This window comes from Salvelinus sp. IW2-2015, unplaced genomic scaffold, assembly GCF_002910315.2.
Source record: "Salvelinus sp. IW2-2015 unplaced genomic scaffold, ASM291031v2 Un_scaffold16329, whole genome shotgun sequence".
NCBI classification, from domain to species: Eukaryota; Metazoa; Chordata; class Actinopteri; order Salmoniformes; family Salmonidae; genus Salvelinus; species Salvelinus sp. IW2-2015.
Genome location: NW_019957537.1, coordinates 23,787 through 49,515, shown reverse-complemented (window position 1 = coordinate 49,515; position 25,729 = coordinate 23,787). Strand labels below are relative to the sequence as shown.

General features: G+C 40.6%; 1 protein-coding gene across 1 annotated transcript in view; it reads right to left on the bottom strand.

Moving 5' to 3' along the window:
- LOC112080476 (phospholipid-transporting ATPase ABCA1-like) overlaps positions 1–25,729 on the bottom strand; it is a gene marked incomplete at its 3' end in the record, with an annotated part of 123,181 nt that overhangs the window by 74,080 nt on the left and 23,372 nt on the right. The window contains exons 7-10 of the mRNA XM_024146259.1: positions 24,214–24,353; positions 22,459–22,596; positions 7,198–7,418; positions 5,498–5,576 (exon numbers count right to left, since the gene is read on the bottom strand). Coding sequence (XP_024002027.1) covers positions 5,498–5,576; positions 7,198–7,418; positions 22,459–22,596; positions 24,214–24,353 — 578 coding nt within the window. The remainder of the gene's footprint in view (positions 1–5,497; positions 5,577–7,197; positions 7,419–22,458; positions 22,597–24,213; positions 24,354–25,729) is intronic.

Genomic DNA, 25,729 nt, shown 5'->3' with positions numbered 1-25,729 from the left:
TGTGTTGTTGTTTTTGTCGCACTGCTTTGCTTTATCTTGGCTAGGTCGCAGTTGTAAATGAGATCTTGTTCTCAACTGGCCTACCTGGTTAAATAAAGGTGAAATAAAAAGAATAAAAAGGTGGCCATGATGGTATAAGGGCCAGATTGGGAATTTAGCCAGGACACCAGGGTTAAAACTCCTACTCTTACAATAAGTGTCATGGGATCTTTAGTGACCACAGAGAGTCATGACACCCGTTTAACATCACATCCGAAAGACGGCACCCTGCAATGTCCCCCATCGCTTCCCTGGAGCATTGTGATACTTTATTAGACCAGAGGAAAGAGTGCCTCCTACTGCCCCTCCAACACTACTTATAGTAGCATCTGGTCTCCCATCCAGGGACCAACCCTGCTAAGCATCAGAGTCAAGCCAGCAGTGGGATGCAGGGTGGTATGCTGCTGGCATATATAACTACAGCTTCTTAACCAAGTGAGACCTTGGCTTTATGAGGAGGTCAGAAATCGGATCGTTATCACACATTTGGCTTAACTACTTGTGTGTAGTTTAGTTGTAATAAAAATGGGTTGTCATTGTTTGAATTATGATATAAACTCAGCAAATAAATAAACCTCTCACTGTCAACCACGTTGTTAAGAGCCTCCTTAAAGGAGGGAGGTGCAGGAATCAGGAGCAGGAGAACAAGGAAGTCCCAGTGGCACAATCGTTTATTTAGGACGTCCCAACACAGCAACAACATGGGGGAGAATACGCCCAAACGAGGTCGCCACCCACAGGGAAATAAACGTCACACACGGAGGAGAAACCTCTACTCCTAAACACATATCAAACGGTACAAACTGTCGTGAAAAGAAAACCCACGCACTCCTAACAAAGATACCACAGCAAACAATCCGGCACAAAGACTAGCAGGCAGCGGAGGTAAATAAACCCCCTGAAATCAACTAATAGGACACAGGTGTAAACAATACAGACAGACACAAACGAAAAGGAAAAATGGATCGGTGGCAGCTAGTAGGCCGGCGATGACGACCAACGAGCACCGCCCAAACAGGGAGAGGAGCCACCTTCGGTGGAAGTCGTGACACACGTTTATTTTCAGCAAATTTAACATGTGTAAATATTTCTATGACCATAACAAGAATCAACAACTGAAACATAAACTGAACAAGTTCCACAGACGTGACTAACAGAAATGTAATAATGTGTCCCTGAACAAAGGGGGGGTCAAAATCAAAAGTAACAGTCAGTATCTGGTGTGGCCAAAAGCTGCATTAAGTACTGCAGTCCATCTTGACCAGATTTGTCAGTTCTTGCTTTGAGATGTTACCCCACTCTTCAACCAAGGCACGTGCAAGTTCACTGACATTTCTGGGGGGGATGGCCCTCCCCCTCCGATCCAACAGGTCCAAGACGTGCTCAATGGGATTGAGATCCAGGCTCTTCGCTGGCCATGGCAGAACACTGACATTCCTGTGTTGCAGGAAATCAAGCACAGAACGAGCAGTATGGCTGGTGGCATTGTCATGCTGGAGGGTCATGTCAGGATGAGCCTGCAGGAAGAGTACCACATGAGGAAGGAGGATGTCTTCCCTGTAACGCACAGCGTTGAGATTGCCTGTGACACACCGCCCCAGACCATGACGGACCCTCCACCTCCAGATCGATCCCGCTTCAGAGTACAGGCCTCAGTGGAACGCTCATTCCTTCGACAATAAACGGAAATCTGACCATCACCCCTGGTGAGACAAAACTGCGACTCGTCAGTGAAGAGCACTTTTTGCCAGTCCTGTCTGGTCCAGTGAAGGTGGATTTGTGCTCCTAGGTGACATTGTTGCCGGTGATGTCTGGTGAGGACCTGCCTTACAACAGGCTTACAAGCCCTCAGTCCAGCCTCTCTCAGCCTATTGCGGAAAGTCTGAGCACTAATGCTGGGATTGTGCGTTCCTGGTGTAACTCGGGCAGTTGTTGTTGCCATCCTGTACCTGTTCCGCAGGTGTGATGTTCGGATGTACCGAGCCTGTGCAGGTGTTGTTATACGTGGTCTGCCACTGCAAGGACGATCAGCTGTCCATCCTGTCTCCCTGTAGCGCTGTCTTAGGCGTCACACAGTAAGGACATTGCAATTTATTGCCCTGGCCACATCTGCAGTCCTCCTGCCTCCTTGCAGCATGCCTAAGGCACGTTCACGCAGATGAGCAGGGACCCTGGGCATCTTTCTTGTGGTGTTTTTCAGAGTCAGTAGAAAGGCCTCTTTAGTGTCCTAAGTTTTCATAACTGTGACCTTAATTGCCTACCGTCTGTAAGCTGTTAGTGTCTTAACAACCGTTCCACAGGTGCATGTTCATTAATTGTTTATGGTTCATTGAACAACCATGGGAGACAGTGTTTAAACCCTTTACAATGAAGATCTGTGAAGTTCTTAGAATTTTTACGAATTATCTTTGAAAGACAGGGTCCTGAAAAAGGGACGTTTCTCTTTTTGCTGAGTTTATTTGTCACATGCTGTACTGTATATTTGTCATATACAAATGTGTGGTGTTTAAGTCTAAAAATGACATACACAGACAGTTCTATAGAGGGAATGTGATTTAATATATCTTTGGAAGGTCGCTGTGTTTTTAAGTTATGCTGTGTTGTTTTAAGTAGTTTGATTATGGATTTAAATGAAGCCATGTCATTATATTCATACATACTCACCCTCACTCCCACCGTCACACTCACTCTCACATTCACCCTTACACTCATCATCAATAGAAATCCAGTCTTTTTCCCCACATGATATGTACAATCCAGTCCCTCATCCAAGCGCCTTGATCCTTGATCGTGATTCCAAGTCGAAAATTGAATTTAAAGGACCAAGGCTGCTCTACTACTGATTAGGCCTCTGGTCAGTACTGACTGGTTGGGAAATCAGACCCACTAGCCAGTGTCATAGATCTCTGTGAGAGAGAGAGAAAGAGAGAGAGAGAGAGAGAGAGAGAGAGAGAGGGAGAGAGAGAGAGAGTGGACTAGAGTACTTAGAGATGTCACTGTCACCTGAAAAGGAGCAGACAATCAACTGCTGACATGACATTCTACAGCCGGAGTCAGACTTTTAGCCCCTCCTTCTTTTCTCTTTCCTGTGATAGCTGATGTGTGGTGGTGAGATCCATACCGTCCAATTTTAAAGTGGAACTGACAGCATTTAGCAAGATTCAATTTGATTAAAATCTGTTTATATGCACCCCAGGAAGAATATGGCACTTTAAAAATATATATCTGACAAGCCAGCACTTAGATATGGTCATTTTCACATTTTCATAAATTCTTAAAAGGTTTGGGAATGACTTATACTAAGGCATTTTCTGAAAATTCTTTAGCCAGATAGAGTTGGAAAGCGGCCATGCGTTTGGACAATTAATAGATCCTGCAGGAAATAAAACCTAATAAAACCATCTGTCCCATCCAGGACCGGACTCTACGCAGACCGGTGCGCCATAGCCAATCAGAGCTACAGTAGGCCTTTATGCAAACAAGCCATTTGCCACACGGGCAAACCATCATTCACTTTGAACTGGACTGTTTGTTTACAGGCAGTTGCAACAGCGTGACTTTAGATCATTACAACGCATTCGCCAAAAGCCACCTGAATGGATTTCTGCAAATATGTCAATACCACGGGAGTCCTCTTACATTTGTTAACTTTACAATCCTATTGATCAAACAACCATGAAAGGTAGGCTTTTTCTCCCTCAGTTATGCACATCAACAACAACAATATCAACAACTAATGCTAGCCTGAGCAAGATGAGCTAAAATTTCAGTAAGGAACATTAGATAAACCCTCTCAAACTTTTTCCGCTTGTTGGCCGTCAAAAATTACACTGATAAACGATGGGTAATTGTAGCCTACATCCTTCTGTAGCTTGCCTTGTCCCAACCAAGCACCCAAGCTAACTGGCTAAAGTTGGCTAGCTAGATAATTCCAGACACAAATGAGAGAACATCTCACGACCATTTTACTCGCCCTAGCAGAGCGGGTTAGGCTGTTTACATGTTATCTAGAGCGTTCGTGACTATTCTTTTGCCTATGTTTACTGACACCGGTCATATTCAGCGACTGTTGCGCATTCATAAATTCATCAGTTACTCTGCGCTCTGGCACACAGACAAGAGTGCTCTGAAATCGGAGTAGATAGCCAGAGTGAATTTGCGAATGCAAGAGATATGTTAACTGTATAACACAGTCGTTCAAGTTCTTGCTAGCTAACCAAATGACACCTGCATCTCTAGCTGTGTATAGGCACCAAAAAACGAGGAGGGGAAAAGTCAGTCACTCACTGTCATGTTCCTGACCTTATTTCCTTTGTTTAGCCTTGTTTAGTTGGTCAGGACGTGAGCTGGGTGGGCATTCTATGTTATGTGTTTCTATGTTGGGTTCATTGTATTAGCCTGATATGGTTCTCAATCAGGGGCAGGTGTTTTACGTTTCCTCTGATTGAGAACCATATTAAGGTAGGCTGTTCTCACTGTTTGTTTGTTGGGTGATTGTTGCTGTGTCTGTGTTTGTTTCACCACACGGTACTGTTTCGTTTCGTTCGTTTGTTCCTACCTGTTCGTGCGTTCATGTTTTATGTTCTCAAGTTCAGGTCTGTTCACGTCGTTTTGTTATTTTGTATTTTGTCAGTGTTCTGTTTTGTTGGATATCATTAAAATTCGACATCATGAACATTCACCACGCTGCGCCTTGGTCCTCCTCTCTTCCACCTAAAGACGAGCGTTACACTCACCCACTCCTCCAATGACATGACATCATCCTAGCAGCTAGCTAGCTATCTAGCTAACGTTAGGCTGTTTTACTACATAAATAGATACGCTAGCCTATTAGCCACGTTATGACTGACTTGTGATCATTGCCCTTGCTAGTTTGATGGTATTGACATTCCCAGCCTTAGTTAAATTAGTCTGTTTTTGTCCAAAATATTGAGTCAATGAAACTGAAACAGTGCATCCTGAATGGAGGCAGCAAACAATGTACCAGGCCAGCTGTGATTTACAACCTGATAGCAATATTTTTTGGACTACCAAGAAATGCATTGGTGAATTATATCATGCATTGAACTGCATCCATCTATTCTGCCAACAATGCCTTAGTGTACGTCATGAACCGTTGACTCAAATAGAACCTATTTTTAAAACCTCTTATATAATTGGTTTTGTAGGATAAACTACGAATGTTATATTTTTGAATGATATTATGATTGTCTGTTTCGTATCTGTAAAGAAGCTCAAACTCTGTCAGTTCCACTTTAAGTGCTTTGAGTACTTGAAAAAGCACTATCATGAACTCATGATATGTTGGTTGAGCAAATAATATGATGTATGTATGGTGTTCATATTAGGACAGCCTCAGTCTCAGTAGGACGTCTAGTCATTTATTCAATTCAATTATTAGTTTGGATATAGCCAAATATAGTTTGGATACATTAGGTGGTGTTATTGCTGGTTCTACCTGTGGGGTCAGAGTTGCTCCAGTTCTGGCTTGCAATCCCTTCATCCAGACTGGTTCTCCTCAAGGTCTCATCAGTCTCCTATTAGAGAGAAATTTGAAAGTATTCATCATTACGGTAGAGCTCTCAGACTGATTATCACCTCCACAATTCTCCCCTCATATCTCATATTAATGGAATTACCACGGTGGTCCAACTCGTTAGTGTTTCATTAGAGCTAAGTTTGGCTGTCAGCACCAACAGATGCTGTACTTACCATATACCGGGAAGTTGTAAGGGGGATCCACTACAAACCATCATATACTGTATATGTCGCCCATATTAGGACAGCCTCAGCAGGCCTGCTGAGATTGGAAGAAGTCATACTAAGACTGAGGCTATCCTAATATGGACACCGCACATGTATCATATTATTCACTCAACCATTGTATCATGAGTTCATGAGATGAACTCATTTAATTTAGCAAATACATGTGTAACAAAATCCCATATATGAGGAGTAACCTGGCCAGAGACCTGAAGACTTGTGTTATCTACCCCAAGCTAATGCCTAAGATTTAGCTCAATGTGATAACACAGTGGTGCAGGCGACCCAAGTTCGAAACGTGGATGGTAGCATTGGCACAACTTTCCAGTCAACGGACAGAATGGGCAGCATTAAATTAGGTTTTTATGAGAACTACAGTCCTAAGTCCTAAGGCTTATGCTTAGCTGTTGTCTGCACCAGTGGGCTGATGTAGGAAGTCATTTTGGGGGAGCATTAAAGCTCTCTTCGCAAAATGTGTTTGTTTTTTCTTATTATTATTTCTTTTTTCTTTTTTTACAAATTACTCCACTCTCCACAAAGGGCCTGTAGACTAATGGTAATTGCTGTAACCCTGCTTGCATCGGTGCATCTTGTTAATTTGCTCCTATTGATTAAAACCGTGTGCAAGGCACTGCAAGGAGCTAGATCAAGAAACCCGTTCCCCCCCCTCCCTCATGACAATTAGTATCTAGTGCGGAGGTGTCTGCCAATTCTCATGCTGGGGGAGACTAAACACAGATCATTACAGGGGAGGGCAACTTTCACTCTGGAAAGTCACAGGAACCGTGTTGATAATGGAGTGTGTGTCTTAGAGATTACTATTGGAGTGCTTCCCGCCAGATGCAAAAAGTCAAACAAATGATCTTGCCCCATTATCGGTGAATTATAGATTGGTGTCATGATGTTGTCCAATGTGGGATCAGACATCATGAATGGGTAATTGAAAATATGCACCAGAGTTACATGTTTAGCTCACATTGACCAAATGAAACTACGGTGAAAACTCATAGCCAATCAAAATAAAATAAAAGTTGGGATTTTTTTGCTGGGTAACACTTGCTTATCTGTCATTTTTGATACCAAAGTGTCATGTGTGGAGTTCACCCAGCTCCATCATTTCCTAAATAGAGAACCATTTTTCATTTTGGGGGCATGTTATTTCAACTGTTATTAGCAATCAACACGAGAACGAAATGTCCTAGTCCCAAAACAGACAGCCAAATGCAGCACACAGTATTTACAGTATTTACCTTGGTCCGGTGTGATGTTTCCTGATGTTTCCCCTAGGTACAGATTGAGGATCAGATTCCCCTCACCTATTCCAAACCTTAGTCTTAAAATGCTAATCTGACCCAAGATCAGTGTCTAGGGGAATCTTCACCCTACTCCATTTACCTCTTTCTCTTTCACCTGGCCCTGCTTGACTCCGCTGCGCTCGTTGGTAATTTGCTCATTTCCGGCCTTGACCAGAGTGAGGTAGTAGCCACTGCCAAAGTACTTTTTCAGGAACAGGGAGGAGCCGTAACAACACATCTTGCCGTGAGAGATAATGGCAATGCGGTCTCCCAAGATGTCGGCCTCATCCATGTGATGAGTGGAGAGGATGATTGTGCGACCTGCGGGGGAAAGATGGAGCCAACAAAACTATTGATTTCACTCAATGGGCCCAATTTGGAGCGTAGGTGGACTGTGTTCGTGTATGTGTGTGAGACAGACAAAAACAAAGAGAAAGTAAGAGTGAGTTTGTGTGCATGTGCATGTGTGTGAGTCAGTGCTCTGGAACTACTTTGTTTGTTCTGTCAACCATCTTGAGAAATACATAAATTGGACCAGAAAATTATAATAAATGTAAAGTCTTTGAACAGAGCCAAGTCTGCAATCTGTTTCCATATTGTGGTGTTGTGCTTATTTCCTCATTGTACACCCCTCTGGGTTTGCAAGTCATAGCCTACTATAGTTGTATTCGAAGCAACGAGATTGTGTGTGGGTTGGAATCTGGAACAAAGGACAAATTCTGCAATACCAGTCTTCCTTCCAAATCAAGTAAGAAACAACAACAACTACATACACTTCCACCTGAATTGAATACAATGTAACCAACATAAAATTATGCATAGACCCAACATAAAATGTTGCATAGACCATTCCTTTGCTGTGTTTCCTAACATTTTTTAAGTTTCAATTTTTGTCAGCAGAAGTTATTTGAGAGAAACCAAATCACAACCACAGAGAATCTATATGACACCGGAGCCTGCTTATTCACAGGGGGAGTGGAGGGTCATATCATGCACCCTGAACTAACACATACTAATCAGCACATTCCCAGTCAAGCAGGAAGTAGACATGAGATATGTGATGAAGTCACAGCATTGTCATCTTGCTGGATGTCGTTAGGTCACAGTGTGAATGGTGGCAGCATTAAAATGTGTCTCGGTTATTGTTGATTTTGCCACATTTCAGAACAGAATCAAAACCCTGAAATGCGAGGAAGATTAGGACTTAAAGATTTGCTTTGAAGTGGCTTGATTGAAGGGTACCAGGATATTTTCATTTTAAGAAGAAATAATGAAGTTACAGGCTACATACAGCAATACTGCTAAACTGACGTGAAATTAGAAAAGAACACTGTGTAAAACAACCATTGTGTAAAACAACAGTGGGAAAACTAGCAACCCCTATGTTACAAGATACCGACAAGAGTAAAAGTAAGATGTACAATGTGGTGTCTTGTGGTATTGAGCATTTTATCTGCATAATATTGGCAATGATAATGAAGTCCTTCACCAGGAGATTTCATTCTATCTCAGTTGAAACAGTAAGCCACAAGTAGAAGCGCATTGTACACTCGAACATACAGTTCCATGATATGATACACATTCTCTCTTGATTAGCTGACCGGCTGGATTGTTAGGTCATTTTGGGGGGTAAGATTTGCTGTCATTATTACAAAAGGTCAGGGTTATCTGCTGAGCGTGGCGTTTTCTCCCTCCGAGCTAGTTCAATTTGTATCCCCACAGGTCGCATTATCCCTGGGATAAGGACACGCACAGAAGTCTTAACCATAGCCTCACGTTGCACTATGCTCTTTCGTTTGGAGGAGCCGAGAACCAAACTGTTTTTCCTCCCATTCCTTATGCCCTCTCGCCCTCTGAGCTTCTAAATGTGTCTCTGCCGCAGAGTTATGCCACAGAGTTATCACTGTGTTATGCTAAGCTCTTGTTTCAATCTACAGTGCAATTGGAAAGTATTCACACCCCCTGATTTTTTRCCCCACATTTTGTCACATTGCAGCCTTATTCTTATTATTTTTTTCCCCCTCATCAATCTACACACAATACCCCATAACGACAAAGCGAAAGCAGGTTTTTAGAAATGTTTGCAAATTTATAAAAACAGAAAAACGTATTTTCTGTATAAGTATTCAGACCCTTTGCTATGAGACTTCAACTTGAGCTCAGGTGCATCCTGTTTCCATTGATCATCCTTGAGATGTTTCTACAACTTGATTGGAGTCCACCTGTGGTAAATTCAATTGATTGGACATGATTAGGAAAGAAACAAACTTGTCTATATAAGGTCCCACAGTGGACAGTGCATGTCAGAGCAAAAACCAAGCCATGAGGTCGAAGGATTGTGTTGAGGCACAGATCTGGGGAAGGGTACCCCAAAAAATCTMCACCATTCAAGATCCCCAAGCGCACAGTGGCAGCCATCATTCTTAAATGGAAGAAGTTTGGAACTACCAAGACTCTTCCTAGAGCTGGCAACCCGACCAAACTGAGCAATCGGGGGAGAAGGGCCTTGATCAGGGAGGTGACTAAAAACCCGATGGCCACTCTGAAGGAGCTTCAGAGTTCCTCCGTGGAGATGGGAGAATCTTCCAGAAGGACAACCATCTCTGCAGCACTCCACCAATCAGSCCTTTATGGTAGAGTGGCCAGACGGAAGCCACTCCTCAGTAAAAGGCATATGACAGCCCGCTTGGAGTTTGCCAAAAGCATCTAAAGACCCTCAGACCATGAGAAACAAGATTCTCTGGTTTGATGAAACCAAGATTGAACTCTTTGGCCTGAATGCCAAGTGCCATGTCTGGAGGAAACCTGGCAGCATCCCTACGGTGAACCATGGTGGTGGCAGTATCATGCTGTGGGGATGATTTTCAGCTGCAGGGACTGGGAGACTAGTCAGGATTGAGACATCTCTGAATGTCCTTGAGAGGTCCAGCCAGAGCCCGGACTTGAACGCGATTGAACATCTCTGGAGGGACCTGAAAATAGCTGTGCAGCGATGCTCCCCATCCAACCTCAAAGAGCTTGAGAGGATTTACAGAGAAGAATGGGAGAAATTCCCCAAATACAGGTGTGTCAAGCTTGTAGCGTCATACCCGAGAAGACTTGAGGCTGTAATCGCTGTAAGGTGCTTCAAAAAAGTACTGAGTAAAGGGTCTGAATACTTAAATGTGATATTTCAGCATTTTATTTTTAATAACTTTGCAAAAAATTCCAAAAAACGGTTTATACTTTGTCATAATGGGGTATTGGTGTGTAGATTGATGAGGGGGATAAAAAAAAAAAATCTATTTTAGAATAAGGCTGTAACGTAACAAAATGTGGAAAAAGTCAAGTGGTCGGTATAATTTCCTAATGCACTGTATTCTACTGTATATCTAATATATCTACTGCTCTACATATCATTCTTAGTATATCTTCTGTAAATTCATCCAAAGTACATATAGATTGCATTTGGATTACTTTCCCAGTACCATTTGGGTTGTTAATTGGATTTGTTCTGAGGTTTCTTGATAATATATATATATATATATATATATATATATTGTATTTTTTTGTTGACTTGTTTGACATTTTACTGCATTGTCAGGAGCTAGTAACAAACATGTTGCTGCACCTGCTATAACATCTACCACATCTGTGTACACAACCAATAAACTTTGATTGGATTTGATTTTAACCTTTACTACCATGGCCAAGATGCCCATTGAGTATCTCACTAAAATCTTATGGGACTCTGAAAACATTCAAACAAGGAGATCAATACACATGGAAAGAGGATGTCACATGGTCAAAATGTAAACATTAGTGGAGCCACATTATTAGGTTTGGAGCATTGTGTTTGCTTGCAAAGAGCGATGCAGTAGCTAACTAACTGTAAATAAGTTACTTGTTTCTCATCACAGTTAACCAGCTAAAGTTATTCACAGTTAGTCAGCAACTGCTCCAACACTATTTTCCTATCTAGTGTAATGCTGTCCTAAAACAATGCCTCCGGAATGATGATGTGAGGTGGCTCCAGGTGTGTTTACATTTTACTAATTGTGATGGAATGCGCTTTCCATGCGAATTAAATGTATGGAAAAGTGCTGATCTTTGAAGGGGGAGATGAGGAGATTGGGAGGAGTGTGGCAGAAACCCACATAAAAACTATATATATACTATATACTATGGAATGCTATAGTATTACTGTTGTGTTTTTGCGGACTTTCTTTAGTATTCCCTTGTGTTTTTGCAGACAAAAGTTAGCAAAACACGAGTGAATACTGCAGGATTAACTTTAGTATACTGTTGTATGCTGTAGTATTTACTGTTAACTATAGAATAAATACTGTAGTAAAAGAAAACTGTAGTATATACTTTAGTAATTACTGTAGTGTTTTTGCAGATTGTAGTATACTGTAGTATAAACGGTAGTGTTTTTGCCGACATTACTGATATATTTACTATAGTGTTTTTGTTTTATTATCTTTGACATAGAAGTGGAGGCTTTCTCCTTGAGGAAACCTACTTGAGGAATACTAAAAGAGGAAAATGTTCAAAAACCTGTAGGTAGGTTGCACTGGAGTCTGAACGGATTGTTCAGAGCTTCTGCTCTTTTCTGTAACCTGTAGGGCACACGATATATGGTCTATACTTGGCATGTACAGTAYGTTTCTCACWTCTTGGTGGAACAAATTGGGATATAGGGAAGGGGAATGGGCAGGTTATATGTAAATAAAATACTGTACTATTTAGTAAAAAAAAGTGTAGTGTTTTGCAGACATTACTGTAGTATTTACTGCACAGTTTTAATTGCAGTTAATACTGTATTTTGTCTATTGTACTCTACAGTATTCTACAACATTCTATAGTACAGTAAGTACTACATATGATCGAGGTATACTACAGTGTGCAGCATAGTATTCTACAGTATACTACAGAATTATATAGTAAGTACTGTAGTATTTTTTCCTGTGGGTAGTCCCATGTGATTTGTTACTACTGACATGGCTAATTTTGCATGGCTGTTCGTGCTCGCTGTTGATTTCAAGGGATTGCATTGGTTTACAGGGAGAAATAATAAAAACACACTGCATGATGGAAGGTGAGAGTAAAATAAATGTGTTTGTTTGGTGTGCAGTCCACAAAGGTATACTGATTGATGGTGTGTTGTGGTGCATTACAGCACAAAGTGATAGATCAAAGTAGTGGGATATGCAGGTAAATCTCCTGTGCTGTGACTGCATACAACATAGTGCCGGAGATCTAAAATCCTGCTTTTCTTGTAGGCCTACATCAAATGGAGGGATTTAGACTTTCATACACTTTAACAGCAGCAAGATATTGTTCATTGACAAGCAAATTGAGGTCTGTATACTTAGGCTGAAGGAAGCACATAGTACTGGCTTGCTAAGGCTGGACCCTAATTTACAGAATTCATATTCTGAACATTTTCACTCCTCTTRAGACATCACCTATCACCTAGTAATCTAAACTCTAAACCAGTCAATCGTCACCCGTCCTCCTCAACCAAACCCAAGTCCAAACCCTGTACTATTCAAGCATCAAACTTGACAAGGTGAAGGGTGAGGTCTGAGGACAAGGACAATGTTCCGAATATGTATTCCGTCCTAACTACATCAATAATGTGGGCACTTTCTATACCTGAACTTTACCTGTTTCATTAAATGAGAAACTGCTAACCTGCCTGAAGTGTTGCATGTTAATAGAGATGTTTTTATTACTAAGCRACTAACTAAGACTGACATTCAACACACTCCTCAGCAGCTCTTCACTAATAGATGCCTAAATCCTTTTTGAAATCAGACATGTTGGCTGGATCCACAACAAGTGTAGCTTTAATTTGGTGTCTTTCATGTGTGATTTCATGAAAGTTTGATTTCTATAGTAATTTATTTGAATTTGGCGCTCTGCATTTTTACTGGCTTTTGGCCAAGTGGGACGTTAGCGTCCCACATATCCTAGAGAAGTTAAAGGGTCTATGTTTAGAAACATTACTTGCACATAGTTTTGAGGTTGTCTACTTCTTTTACTTCAAACAGGCTGTACATAAAGAGTATGCTCAGTAAATGTTCTGTTTATCCCATCTAGACAGAACATTTCAATTGAGATAAGATGGAAGTTAAAGATGAGTTGGAAGGATAGAGTTTCTTAGTGTTTCTTAGTGTTGAGTTAGAGCACAATAGTGTGGAGTCTCTCTTGCCACACCTCCACTACAGTTAAACTCTCATCTCTCTCTCAGATCAAGGCACCTATGTATAAATAACTAATATACTTACTGTTTATACTGTACACCAGTATGGGTTGCGACCCAAAGGACCTGTTAATGGTGGGTCGCTACGTAAATGTATAATTATATCATTAATTACTGGAATGATTTGGCCAAGTGCAACTGCGCTCTCAGTTCAGTGCCCTCTCTGCTTATCAGCAGTCTCTGCTCAGTTTGGTAGCTGCGCGAGAGGGAGAGGGAGATGCCCATGTTTTTCGCTGTTTACCGGATCTTTTTTACCGCAGTTTTCTTGAAGATCACTCCGTGACCCACACACTGCAGCGCTGTCGTTCAAGCCACTGACTTGTCATTCCCACTCGCCATCACTCACCGCTGTCATGAAATGGACTCATGCTAGCTACGTGTTCTGGCTGAGCTCAATCGTCATGAAACGCAAACACAGTGATTACTTTTTGTCTCTTTCATATAAACTTTGAGAAATAACGAGGAGCGCCCACAATGTGTTTTGTGTGGGGAAGTGCTTAGTAATGAGTCTCTCAAAACGAACGAATTAATAAAAACGACACATCCTGACCAAACATCCAGGCACAACATGACGGTAAACCCAGGGATTTCTTTCAGAATAGGGCCGAAAGTTTCAGGAAACTGCTTCGAAAGTGTAAAAGTAAGTCAACTAYCAAGGCATTGTTGTCATTTTATAACAGGTGATGATAAGCATAAATAAGGGAGTACTATCTCATAGTAGATGTGAGTTTCTCTTTCAAACAACCCCCTGGCCTTGTAACGTTACACAGGCAATAGCTAACGTTAGCCAAAAGCAAGCTAACTAGCTACTGATAGTGCAACCCCAAGAAACAGTACAGATGAAGATGAAACATGATCAGGCCTACTGTACATTTTACTGTAGATATTAATGTTGAAAACAAGTCTAGGTTGGAACTGTTGCTGTTACAAGTAATACTTTTTATTCTGAACTGGAATAAACTGATTGAAGCAAGATGCTTTTTGAGATAAACACTCACACAGTTCTGGGTCACTCATCTGCAGCAGGAAGCAGTATCCTGCCTGACTGAGAAAGCAGTAGATGTTCTCATCCAGTTTGACACCACATACCTATGCAAGTCAGGGTTCTCAAGTACAGKAACAGTGTCAATGCTGAGCATGACCTCAGTGTTACACTGTCAAAAACAGCCCAGAATAGATTTGCTTGTTGAAAACTTCAACCAGCCACACACCTCTCATTAGGACTGTGTATGTATGTGTGTTTTCTGGTCTACATCTGTGTGATGTGATCAATCAGTTTATTCCAGTTCAGAATAAAAAATATGTATTTTAAGAGCAACAGTTCCAACCTAGACTTTCTATCAAGAATAATTTATACAGTAAGATGTACAGTAGGCCAGAATTTTTTATCTGTAACGTAAACTCGTACATCGCCTTGGTCCGTACAATTGCCCTTATTTTAGCGCCCCAAAAACGTAATACTTCCAGATCAACTGTAATGTCAATACCATTGTAAAGCACAATTTCTCCCCTTTCCAACAGAATCAATTACATGACCTAAACGCTGTCRGTMTCTGCATAATTCAAGCAGGCATTGAGCCCCGTCGGGTCTTTTTAAAAATGGCGGGTGGGGAAGCGAAACTAATSCGTGATAGTGAGAAGGAGAGATGTTGTGTGGGAAAATTGCTTTTTTTCACTCGATCTGTCCAACTTATCACCTTATCGCCTCTAAAATGTAAATAAAACACTATAAAGAGTTTATATAATGTGTCATTACATACCTATTTGAAGGTTTGTGTCGAATTTGAATCGGGTTTTTAGGGCAGTGCTAAAGTGATCTTAGAAGTTAACAGCGGCTTTGAGAATGATGATCGCATGCAATGATGACGCAAAAAATGACTAGGTATCCCCACCTTACCCCCGTCACTGTCCATTTCTTGTTTTTAAACGATGAGAGAAATGCTACACCTGGTGGAGAGAGATTGTAAGACAGAAATAGTTGCTTTATGCGTGCTGTACTTTACGACATGACACGTCATGATGTAACGGAGGGTCCGTTTTTTCAACTTTTCTCCAATACTATAGACCCATTACCATGTCGATCAACGCTTGAATAGAAACCTAGTTCACACCCCCGATTTTGAAGTCAACACAGTCGCTACAGTCCCATTAGTTTTCTTTGTAGCCTCGTTTGAATGTTGCGGTTGCGCACATCTGTACGGAATGGGGTGAGTTTACGTTACTGTTACTTAGGGTTGCACGATCAAAAAGCCTGTGTGTGTGTGTGTGTTCTGTTATACATCTGTGTGATGTGATTAATCCGTTTATTCCAGTTCAGAATGAAATTATTTATTGTATTTTAACAGCAACAGTTCCAACCTAGACAGGTATGTAAGAGTGTTTTTAATGGGGAAAAATAAACATGAAAATATATTTATGGGTATTTCATTGTTATTTGCTTTTGTCTATATTGCTTTTTTTTTTGCATAAGGGCAATGAAATGTACCGATATTTACYTATAGTTGCATATTTTCCTAAGCTTGGATCCCAGGAAAACACAGAATTTCTAATTTGGGTCCCAGGCTGACAAAGTTTCAGAACCCCTGCTGTATGTAGACCCATATTTACACTCCCCTCCGTAATTATTTGGAAATATTTTTTTTTATTTGGCTCTATACTCCAGAATTTTGGATTTGAGATCAAATGTTTCATATGAGGTGACAGTACAGAATGTCACCTTTTATTTGAGGGTATTTTCATACATACAGTATCTTTTTTTACTGTTTAGATATTAAATCACTTTATGTATCTAGTTTGAAGGCGTCATATGTATTTGGAGAAATTCACTTATAGTGCATTAAAGTAGTCAAAAGTGTATTATTTGTACCCATATTCCTATCACACAATGACTACATCACACTTGTGACTACGTCACGCTTGTAACTACATCCCGCTTGTGACTACATCACACAATGACTACATCTGTCACGCCCTGACCTTAGAGAGCCTTTTTATTTCTCTATTTGGTTAGGCCAGGGTGTGATTTGGGTGGGCATTCTAGGTTGTCTATTTCTTTGTTGGCCGGGTATGGTTCCCAATCAGAGGCAGCTGTCTATCGTTGTCTCTGATTGGGGATCATACTTAGGCAGCCCTTTTTCCCACCTTCAGTTGTGGGATCTTGTTTGTGTGTAGTTGCTTTTGCACTGCATATAGCTTTACGTTCGTTTGTATTTTGTTGTTTTTGTGGTGTCATTTAAAATAAAAGGAAAATGTACGCTTACCACTCTGCACCTTGGTCTCCTAGCGACAGACGTAACAACATCACTCTTGTGACTACATCCCGCTTGTGCATTTGCAATTTGTTTTGGTTTTGGATTATGTTGTGATCAATAGAAATGAATGGTATATAATGTATTGTCATTTTGGAGTCACTTTTACTACTACATTAATGTGGATGCTAACATTATCACAGATAATCGTGAATAATGATAATGATGAGTGAGAAAGTAACAGAGGCATAAATATCATACCCCCCGTTGTGACAGACAGATGTTCCAAACTCTGTTTAAGACAAGACTGACTTTATGACCAACATTATCCTCTTAACACTTTGTAGTCAATTTTGACACTAGAATAACTGTTTCTGACTCATATCGCTGCCACATAAGCCGTTTTCAAAGGGATTTGTTGCTTTTTAAAGGCAGTCGCTCTTTAACACATCTACAATTCATATAGGGGAATGTTGGAATGTATTAAATCCCCCATATGTTTTTTGAAGAAAACAAAAAAGCTCATAGATCAGCAAAAATCTTCTACAGAGTGTAAGAGATCTTCTGAGGAATAACTGAAAGCGAACATGCTATGTATTCTGAGGACCCAAATGTCTACACGAGGAAGAGGCCCATAAGGACAACATTAGTGCCTATTGAACATAGAAAATATAATTTACTTTCTAATTAACTATCTACAGTTACAAGTAAGGCTACTTCAAAAGAACTGTGTGAAAGTCGTCAATTACTCGCTATCAATATCACTGAGACTGACCAATGGGAACCTTTGAGAATAAGATACAATTTCCTAGTAAAACAATTAGCATAACAATATAATATACGTCCTTATCAATGAAATACTTTGAACAATCAAGAATTAAGGGCTGAAACCTGTAACTTAAGCTTGAGTAACTCAGACTTTTGGTTATCTTAAGTTTCAGCCTTAAAGCACTTCCCTTTTTCAGACGATAATGTAAACTGTTTAATGGTTTTATCCTGTCAGAAAGACAAACAACAAAAGTATAACAGCAGAACCAATAGCAGTTCAAACAACCCGAAACATGGACATTCTCTGCACACTTTGTCTAGAAACAGCAAAACAATTAGCGAAGGAAATAAAAAATGCAATATATCACCTTGGTTTTGGTTTCAAACAAATACACTCTCAATGCAATTTGTTTCAGTGATCAACTTTAGCACCATTATCAACATTGTGGTGCCAATAAGACCTGATACAGTATGACTCACTTAACTATTATGGATGTGAATGTTCTCATTAGACGAGAGTTATCTCAAGCTCTGAATCGGACTTGATTAGAAAGAACACTGCTAATGACATAGCGAGGACGAAATGCCACTCGATGCACATTAAACACTTTGACATCTGTAGGAAATGTGTTATTATAATGTCCATATCTTGCCTTTCAGTCATTGTCTAGCCTGGGCAAACCGCAAAAGTGCAGGCTACAAAGTGACAAGCAGTTGAATGTCAACAATTAACGAGCGTGTTAACTGTGTTATCGAATTGGATGCGTCTCAGATGCCTTATTGTCGCTGTCATCTTGTCATCACTATTGGTCTACATGACAATACCGTAGACTGGGAAGACAGATGCGTCATTGCCGCCCAAAGCAAAAGCATCTCAGAAAAAAGGGTCTTTAAAACAAAATAAATGAAGTGCTAATTGAACTAGAGTGTTAATTAAAACCATGTGAGACCCAAGCATAGATCCAAATGTAAATGTTTTATTACCCTCAGAAATACTTGTAATATGCCCCTGATCATGAAATAAATCAGTTTGTAGAACAATTTTATGGAAATGTTGCAAAAATGCCACATTGGGCTTCAATGATATGAACATGTTATGGTAAGAAAACTGTCAAATTACAGAAGTGGCTACTTCAGCCACATCTAGGAGCAACAATGGCTCAGCCACGAAGTGGTAGGCCACACAAGCTCACAGAACAGGACCGCTGAGTGCTGAAGCAGGTAGCGCAAAAAAAATTGTCTGTCCTCGGTTGCAACACCTACTACCAAGTTCCAAACTGCCTCTGGAAGCAACGTCGGCACAATAACTGTTCGTCGGGATCTTCATGAAATTTGTTTCCATGGCCGAGCAGCCACACACAAGCCTAAGATCACCATGCGCAATGCCAAGCGTCGGCTGGAGTGGAGTAAAGCTCGCCGCCATTGCACTCTGGAGCAGTGGAAACGCATTCTCAGGAGTGATGAATCATGCTTCACCATTTGGCAGTCCAACTGACAAATCTGGGTTTGGGGGATGCCAGGAGAACACCACCTGCCCGAATGCATAGTGCCAACTATAAAGTTTGGTGGAGGACAAATAATGGTCTGGGGCTGTTTTTCATGGTTCGGGCTAGGCCCCTTAGTTCCAGTGAAGGGAAATCTTAACACTACAGCATACAATGACATTCTAGACCATTATGTGCTTCCAACATTGTGGCAACAGTTTGGAGAAGGCACTTTCCTGTTTCAGCATGACAATGCCCCGTTCACAAAGCGAGGTACATACAGAAATGGTTTGTGGAGATCAATGTGGAAAATTTGACTGGTCTGCTTAGAGCCCTGACCTCAACCCCATCAAACACATTTGGGATGAATTGGAATGCCGACTGCGAGCCAGGCCTAATCGCCCAACATCAGCTCCCGACCTCACTAAAGCTCTTGTGGCTGAATGGATGCAAGTATTCCAACTTGGAATGTTCCAACTAGAATGTTCCAACTAGAGGTCGACCGATTAATCGGAATGGCCAATTAATTAGGTCCGATTTCAAGTTTTCATAACAATCGGAAATCGGTAGTTTTGGACACCTTTATTTAACTTCTTTGCGGTAGGGGGCAGTATTTTCACYTCCGGATGAAAAGCGTGCCCAGAGTAAACTGCTTGCTACTCAGGCCCAGATGCTAGGATATGCATATTATTAGTAGATTTGGATAGAAAACACTCTGAKGTTTCTACAACTGTTTGAATGATGTCTGTGAGTATAGCATAACTCATATGGCAGGCAAAAACCTGAGAAAAAATCCAACCACGAAGTGGGAAATATGAGGTTTTTAGTTTTTCAACTCTTTGCTTATCCAAGATACAGTGAAAATGGGGTCATGTTGCACTTCATAAGGCTTCCACTAGATGTCAACAGTCTTTAGAACCTTGTTTGATGCTTATACTGTAAAGTGGGGGCGAATGAGAGGGGATTGAGTAAGGTCTGCCATGAGCTGACTATTCGCGTTCATGTGAGAGTTAGCTTGAGTTCCATTGCATTTCTGAAGTCAAAGGAATTCTCCGGTTGGAACATTATTGAAGATTTATGTTAAAAACATCCTAAAGATTGTTTCTATACTTCGTTTGACATGTTTCTACGGACTGTAATATGACTTTTCGTCTGAACTTTTGCATGGACCTGCCCGCGCATCGTGAGTTTAGATTGTGTACTGAACGCGCGGACAACAATAAGGAATTTAGACATAAATGATGGACATTATCGAACAAAACAAATATTTATTGTGGAACTGGGATTCCTGGGAGTGCATTCTGATGAAGATCATCAAAGGTAAGTGAATATTTATAATGCTATTTCTGACTTCTGTTGACTCCAACATGGCGGATATCTCTTTGGGTTGATTTATCGTCTGAGCGCCGTACTCAGATTATTGCATGGTATGCTTTTTCCGTAAATTTCTTTTGAAATCTGACACAGCCACAGTGGTTGCATTAAGGAGAAATGGATCTAATATTCCATGGATAACACTTGTATTTTCATCAACATTTATGATGACTATTTCTGTAAATTGATGTGGCTCTCTGCAAAATCACCTGCAACTTTACAGAACAAAACATACATGTATTGTGTAACATGAAGTCCTATGAGTGTCATCTGATGAAGATCATCAAAGGTTAGTGATTCATTTTATCTATATTTCTGCTTTTTGTGACTCCTCTCTTTGGCTGGAAAAAATGGCTGTGTTTTTCTGTGACTTGGCTCTGACCTAACATAACATCGTTTGGTTTGCTTTCGTCGTAAGGCCTTTTTGAAATCGGACACTGTGGCTGGATTTACAACAAGTGTAWCCTTAAAATGGTGTAAAATACATCTATGTTTGAGGAATTTTAATWATGGGATTTCTGTTGTTTTGAATTTGGCGCCCTGCAGTTTCACTGGCTGTTGACGAGGTGAGACGCTACCGTCTCACATACCCTAGAGAGGTTCACTAGGCAAGTCAGTTAAGAACACATTCTTATTTTCAATGACGGCCTAGGAACGGTGGGTTAACTGCCTTGTTCAGGGGCAAAACGACAGATTTTTACCTTGTCAGCTCGGGGATTCAATCTTGTAACCGTACAGTTAACTAGACCAACACTCTAACCACCTGCTTTACATTGCACTCCACGAGGAGCCTGCCTGTTACGCGAATGCAGTAAGAAGCCAAGGTAAGTTGCTAGCTAGCATTAAACTTATCTTATAAAAAACAATCAATCAATCATAATCACTAGTTAACTACACATGGTTGATGATATTACTAGTTTATCTAGCGTGTCCTGCGTTGCATATAATCTATGCAGTGCGCATTCGCGAAAAAGGACTGTCGTTGCTCCAACGAGTACCTAACCATAAACATCAATGCATTTCTTAAAATCAATACACAGAAGCATATATTTTTAAACCTGCATATTTAGCTAAAATAAATCCAGGTTAGCAGGCAATATTAACCAGGTGAAATTGTGTCACTTCTCTTGCGTTCATTGCACGCAGAGTCAGGGTATATGCAACAGTTTGGGCCTCCTGGCTCGTTGCGAACTAATTTGCCAGAATTTTACGTAATAACAATGAAGGTTGTGCAATGTAAGAGGAATATTTAGACTTATGGATGCCACCCGTTAATAATATAATAATATAATATATAATATATATATWTTTTTTTATGTATGGAGAACCTCTAACTTACTTTTAGTAATATTTGTTTGTTCTTTCTGGCTAAACCTGGAGCGATAACCTCTTATCTTACTTTACCATAATATGAATGGTCGTCAACGGCAATATTCTGAACTCGTAAACCACTTKTTTTTTTGGTTGTACTATATTTAATGTAGTTCTTTTGATGGGTAGAGGGAACATCAAAGTTACTCTTTAAGTATTTGATGGCCATATTTGCAGAATTTGGAAGGGAAACAATCTAACTTGTCTATCAATAGATGAATGTGGCCCTATGTCTCAGTTTAGCAACCCTTTCATCCCATCGCTGCCTTTTTTGCAACACTTACAAAACTACCTCTATGTCAGGCTAGATGTTGTTTCTCAGTTCCTTGTTGTCTACATAATTACTACATCTTACAGAATACGCCCCAAAAATATTTCAAGTTATGTACTTGCATGGATGGCTTACAGCATGCTTGTGTAGGGGGGACCAGTGTGGTCTCAGATGAGTGGACATGTTTCTAGTGTTTCAGAGGCTACTGATGCCACAATAATCATACTGACACACAACAATACTACTACTATATATACATCTGGGTCTAAGGAGATGCACCGTGTAAGATCATGTTTGACATGCTTTTACTTTTGTTTAGGATCTGTACAGGATGCAATTTAGGAAATGTTAAATTTTTTCAACTGTAAGCATCACAGGGCCCTCCTACAGCCAAATTATCGACCTTGATTATTATTATTTTTAACTTGTTGTATTTAACTCTGGGTATTCCTGTAACCTGAGAAATGTATTCAGAGATAAGACCCATAATAAATACTTCAAGTCAACACGCCAAACAACATCATACATAGTCTATAGTCTGGAGCTCAACAGTGGTTTGGTATTGGATTTGTAATTCGACCGACAGATCCCGTACCTTTTTTGTACTTCAACAGAAGTTCCCATATCCCTCTCCGGGCGTACGGGTCCACCCCTGCTGTGGGTTCATCCAGGATGACGATGTTGGATCCTCCCACGAATGCGATGGCCACCGACAGTTTCCTTTGCATTCCCCCTGAGGATACAGTTTACGTTTGGTCACTTTCGACCCCTTTCAAAGGACACACTTTCTACCCCCTTCAAAGGACACACTTTTTACCCCCTTCAAAGGGCACACTTCCTGCCCCCTTCAAGGGACACACTTCCTGCCCCCTTCAAAGGAAACACATCCCAATTCCAAATTGACCCCTGACCCCTACACCCTAGCACTTGTGTGGACCTTAGAAAATTGGATAGGTATTGGGAAATAAGTACCAATAGGATAGGACTTCATGTGCCCTTCAGAGAACATACAGGCCCAATTCCTAATCAACCTCTGCAGGTTTTCTTTTCTTTCCTTTAAATGAGAGTCTGAAAACCAGGTGTGTAGACTTCCTAGCTAATCAATGACCTTATTGATCAATACAGGGAAGGAATGAGAACCCACAGAATGAAATTAAAACTAGAATTTACCAAAGAATAGGGCTGATCGATTTTGACATTTCAAAAGCATATATCGCTGTTCATTCTGATCAATTTCTTCCTTTACTGTGTTTGAGTGTTCAGGATAACACTTACAGTTTATCAGCTTTTTCTTTTTTTTTTCTTTTTCTAAAGGTTAAGTTTTTGGTTGAAATCAAAACCACCAGGGCTCTTTCTCAATAAGGATGGAAAAATACTGTGTCATAGAATGGCAAGGTAGCGGCAGGGTAGCCTAGTGGTTAGAGCGTTGAGATAATAACCCGAAAGGTTGCAAGTTCGAATCCCCGAGCTGACAAGGTACAAATCTGTCGTTCTGCCCTTGACCAAGACAGTTAACCCACTGTTCCTAGGCCATCATTGAAAATAAGAATTTGTTCTTAACTGACTTGCCTAATTAAAAAAAAAAGGGTATGTAGCTAATGGTCCGTTTGACATTTTGTCGCAGATAGAACAACAAGTACATGAAACAGATACGTGTAACATTTCTACTTTTGATAGCTATAGTGTTATTGCCAGTGTGAATATCACACATTCCACGTATTGCTCATACCATTATTGAGCCCTTATAGCAAGCAGGTACACAAATGTTGAAGAAACCTGATTGTGCATCAACATAAAAACTTTACCGTAGACATCATAGACATCTCAGCAGTAGATATGAGACATGGTGCAATGCAAAAGGTCTGTAGATGGTTATGAGGAATCCATATGTTTTGATGTAAGACTGGTCATGTATGTGTGCATGTGTCAGACAGAGTGTGTGAGCATGTTTTATTGTCTTTTGTCCAGCGTTAAATTGATATATGACAGAAAGCTACATAAGACGATKACGCACAGGASACTCTGGGAGCTGTTGTGAATGTGTCATGTGTTGTGGAAGTATCAMACTAGACGTACCTTGAAAGTTCTATTTCAGGGATTTTTTTCACATGCAAACCATGACTGGTGCCAATTTATCAAGGATATTTCTTGCTCCCCAGACAATGGATTATACACCTAACACACATTCATAGGTGCATTTCCACAGGCACGTACGCACATACACGCGGTTTGACAAGTGGTGGCTGGGGTAGAGAGCTACTACAACATTTGTGCATGATTGTAATCCCTCGATACATATAGATCCCAAGGACATGAATATTTGCCCGGGCACACACACACACACACACACCTGACAGGTTCTTGGCAAGTTCCTTGCGTTTGTGCGGTAGCCCTACATCCTTGATCATTTGGTCCATCTCCGTTTTCACTTCATCACGGCTTCGACCCTTTAATCTGGCGTAGAAGTAGATGTGCTCCTCTACTGTAAGGCTAAGAATCAGAAATACATTTAAGAAACAATTATTAGACGTATCAACAACAGAATGAATACCAAAATGCAAGTGTGTGAAATTAGGCACAAAATCGACACGAAATACACATTTTTGTTCCAATGTACAAAAAGTGGATCCAATATTTTCTGCATTTCCAGACTCAAGTGACAATAATAATTGAAAAAAGTTTGATTCTATATGTTGTTTCAGTGTACTTCAAGTTACATGGGATAGTCTCTCCTGAACTAGGCTTCAAATGAACTTGGACTCCTCTAACAAGATCTTAATTACCCAATTTTATATGGTCCTTCATGATTCAAAGATGACTTATTAGCTCCTACTAAGCACCTTCATCATCAACTCTCAATCTGTCACGTTAATACAATCCACACAACTCTGACACCACAGTTTCCACTCCAGCGAGCCGACTCCATTCGTAACATGAWGTCACAAACTTCTGTGGAATCATCTTGACTGCAACGCCGGCGGGCATATCTGCMTACGTTTTAGCATCTACCTCCCGTGCGCATTAATATTGAGAGCCTCAGTTTAAATATAGACACTTCAGTTCTGTTGGGATAAATATTAATGGCCATAATTCGCTAGTACTCAGTCATAATCATGATGTAAGAGACGTGAGGCATCGGAGGTCACAGGTGATCACTCAGCAGAGGGGAAAATGGAAGAGAACCCGGTTATGAGAGGGCATATCTAACAATGGCAGCCAGTGAGTCTGGATCATGGTTAATAATGACACTATTAGAGGGAAGAAAGTGGATGGAAAGAATGAAGCTTAGTTTAATTTTTGAAAATGGAGACGATGGAGGAGGAGAATATTGCAATGATTTGAGATGCAAGTTACTGTAGATATTGKATTTGGAATATGTCCAACATTAACTGTGGGCTCTCCCACAGTGCAAAATGTGACACATTTAATGAAAATGTTAACATGTTTATCCTGTTGAGAAGAGGTCCTGTAAGCAGATTACAACCAGATGGTCTCTAAAGCCTTGTTCACACTGCAGGACTTAATGCTCAAATCAGTTTTGTTTTTCAAATCCATTTTGGACCATTCTGTCCAAACAGCAAGTTACAAGTGACCAAATCAGATATGTACTATATATTCAGACAGCAGTCATTTGCTGACATGGCTCAGCTAGTTGTTGTAGTAATGATGGGTGTGTGTGCAGTGATGTAGACTGATTGGTGATGGGAATCTTGCTTCCTATCACTCAGAAGTTATGTAGCAGTTAAGGTGACAACAATMCCTGACATGYACGTTTCCCAYTTTCATTGAATGTTCAAAATTAACTTTCAAAACAAGTCATTTATGTCTAGCCACAGCAGTCAATTAGCTAGATAGGTAGCTGTTGA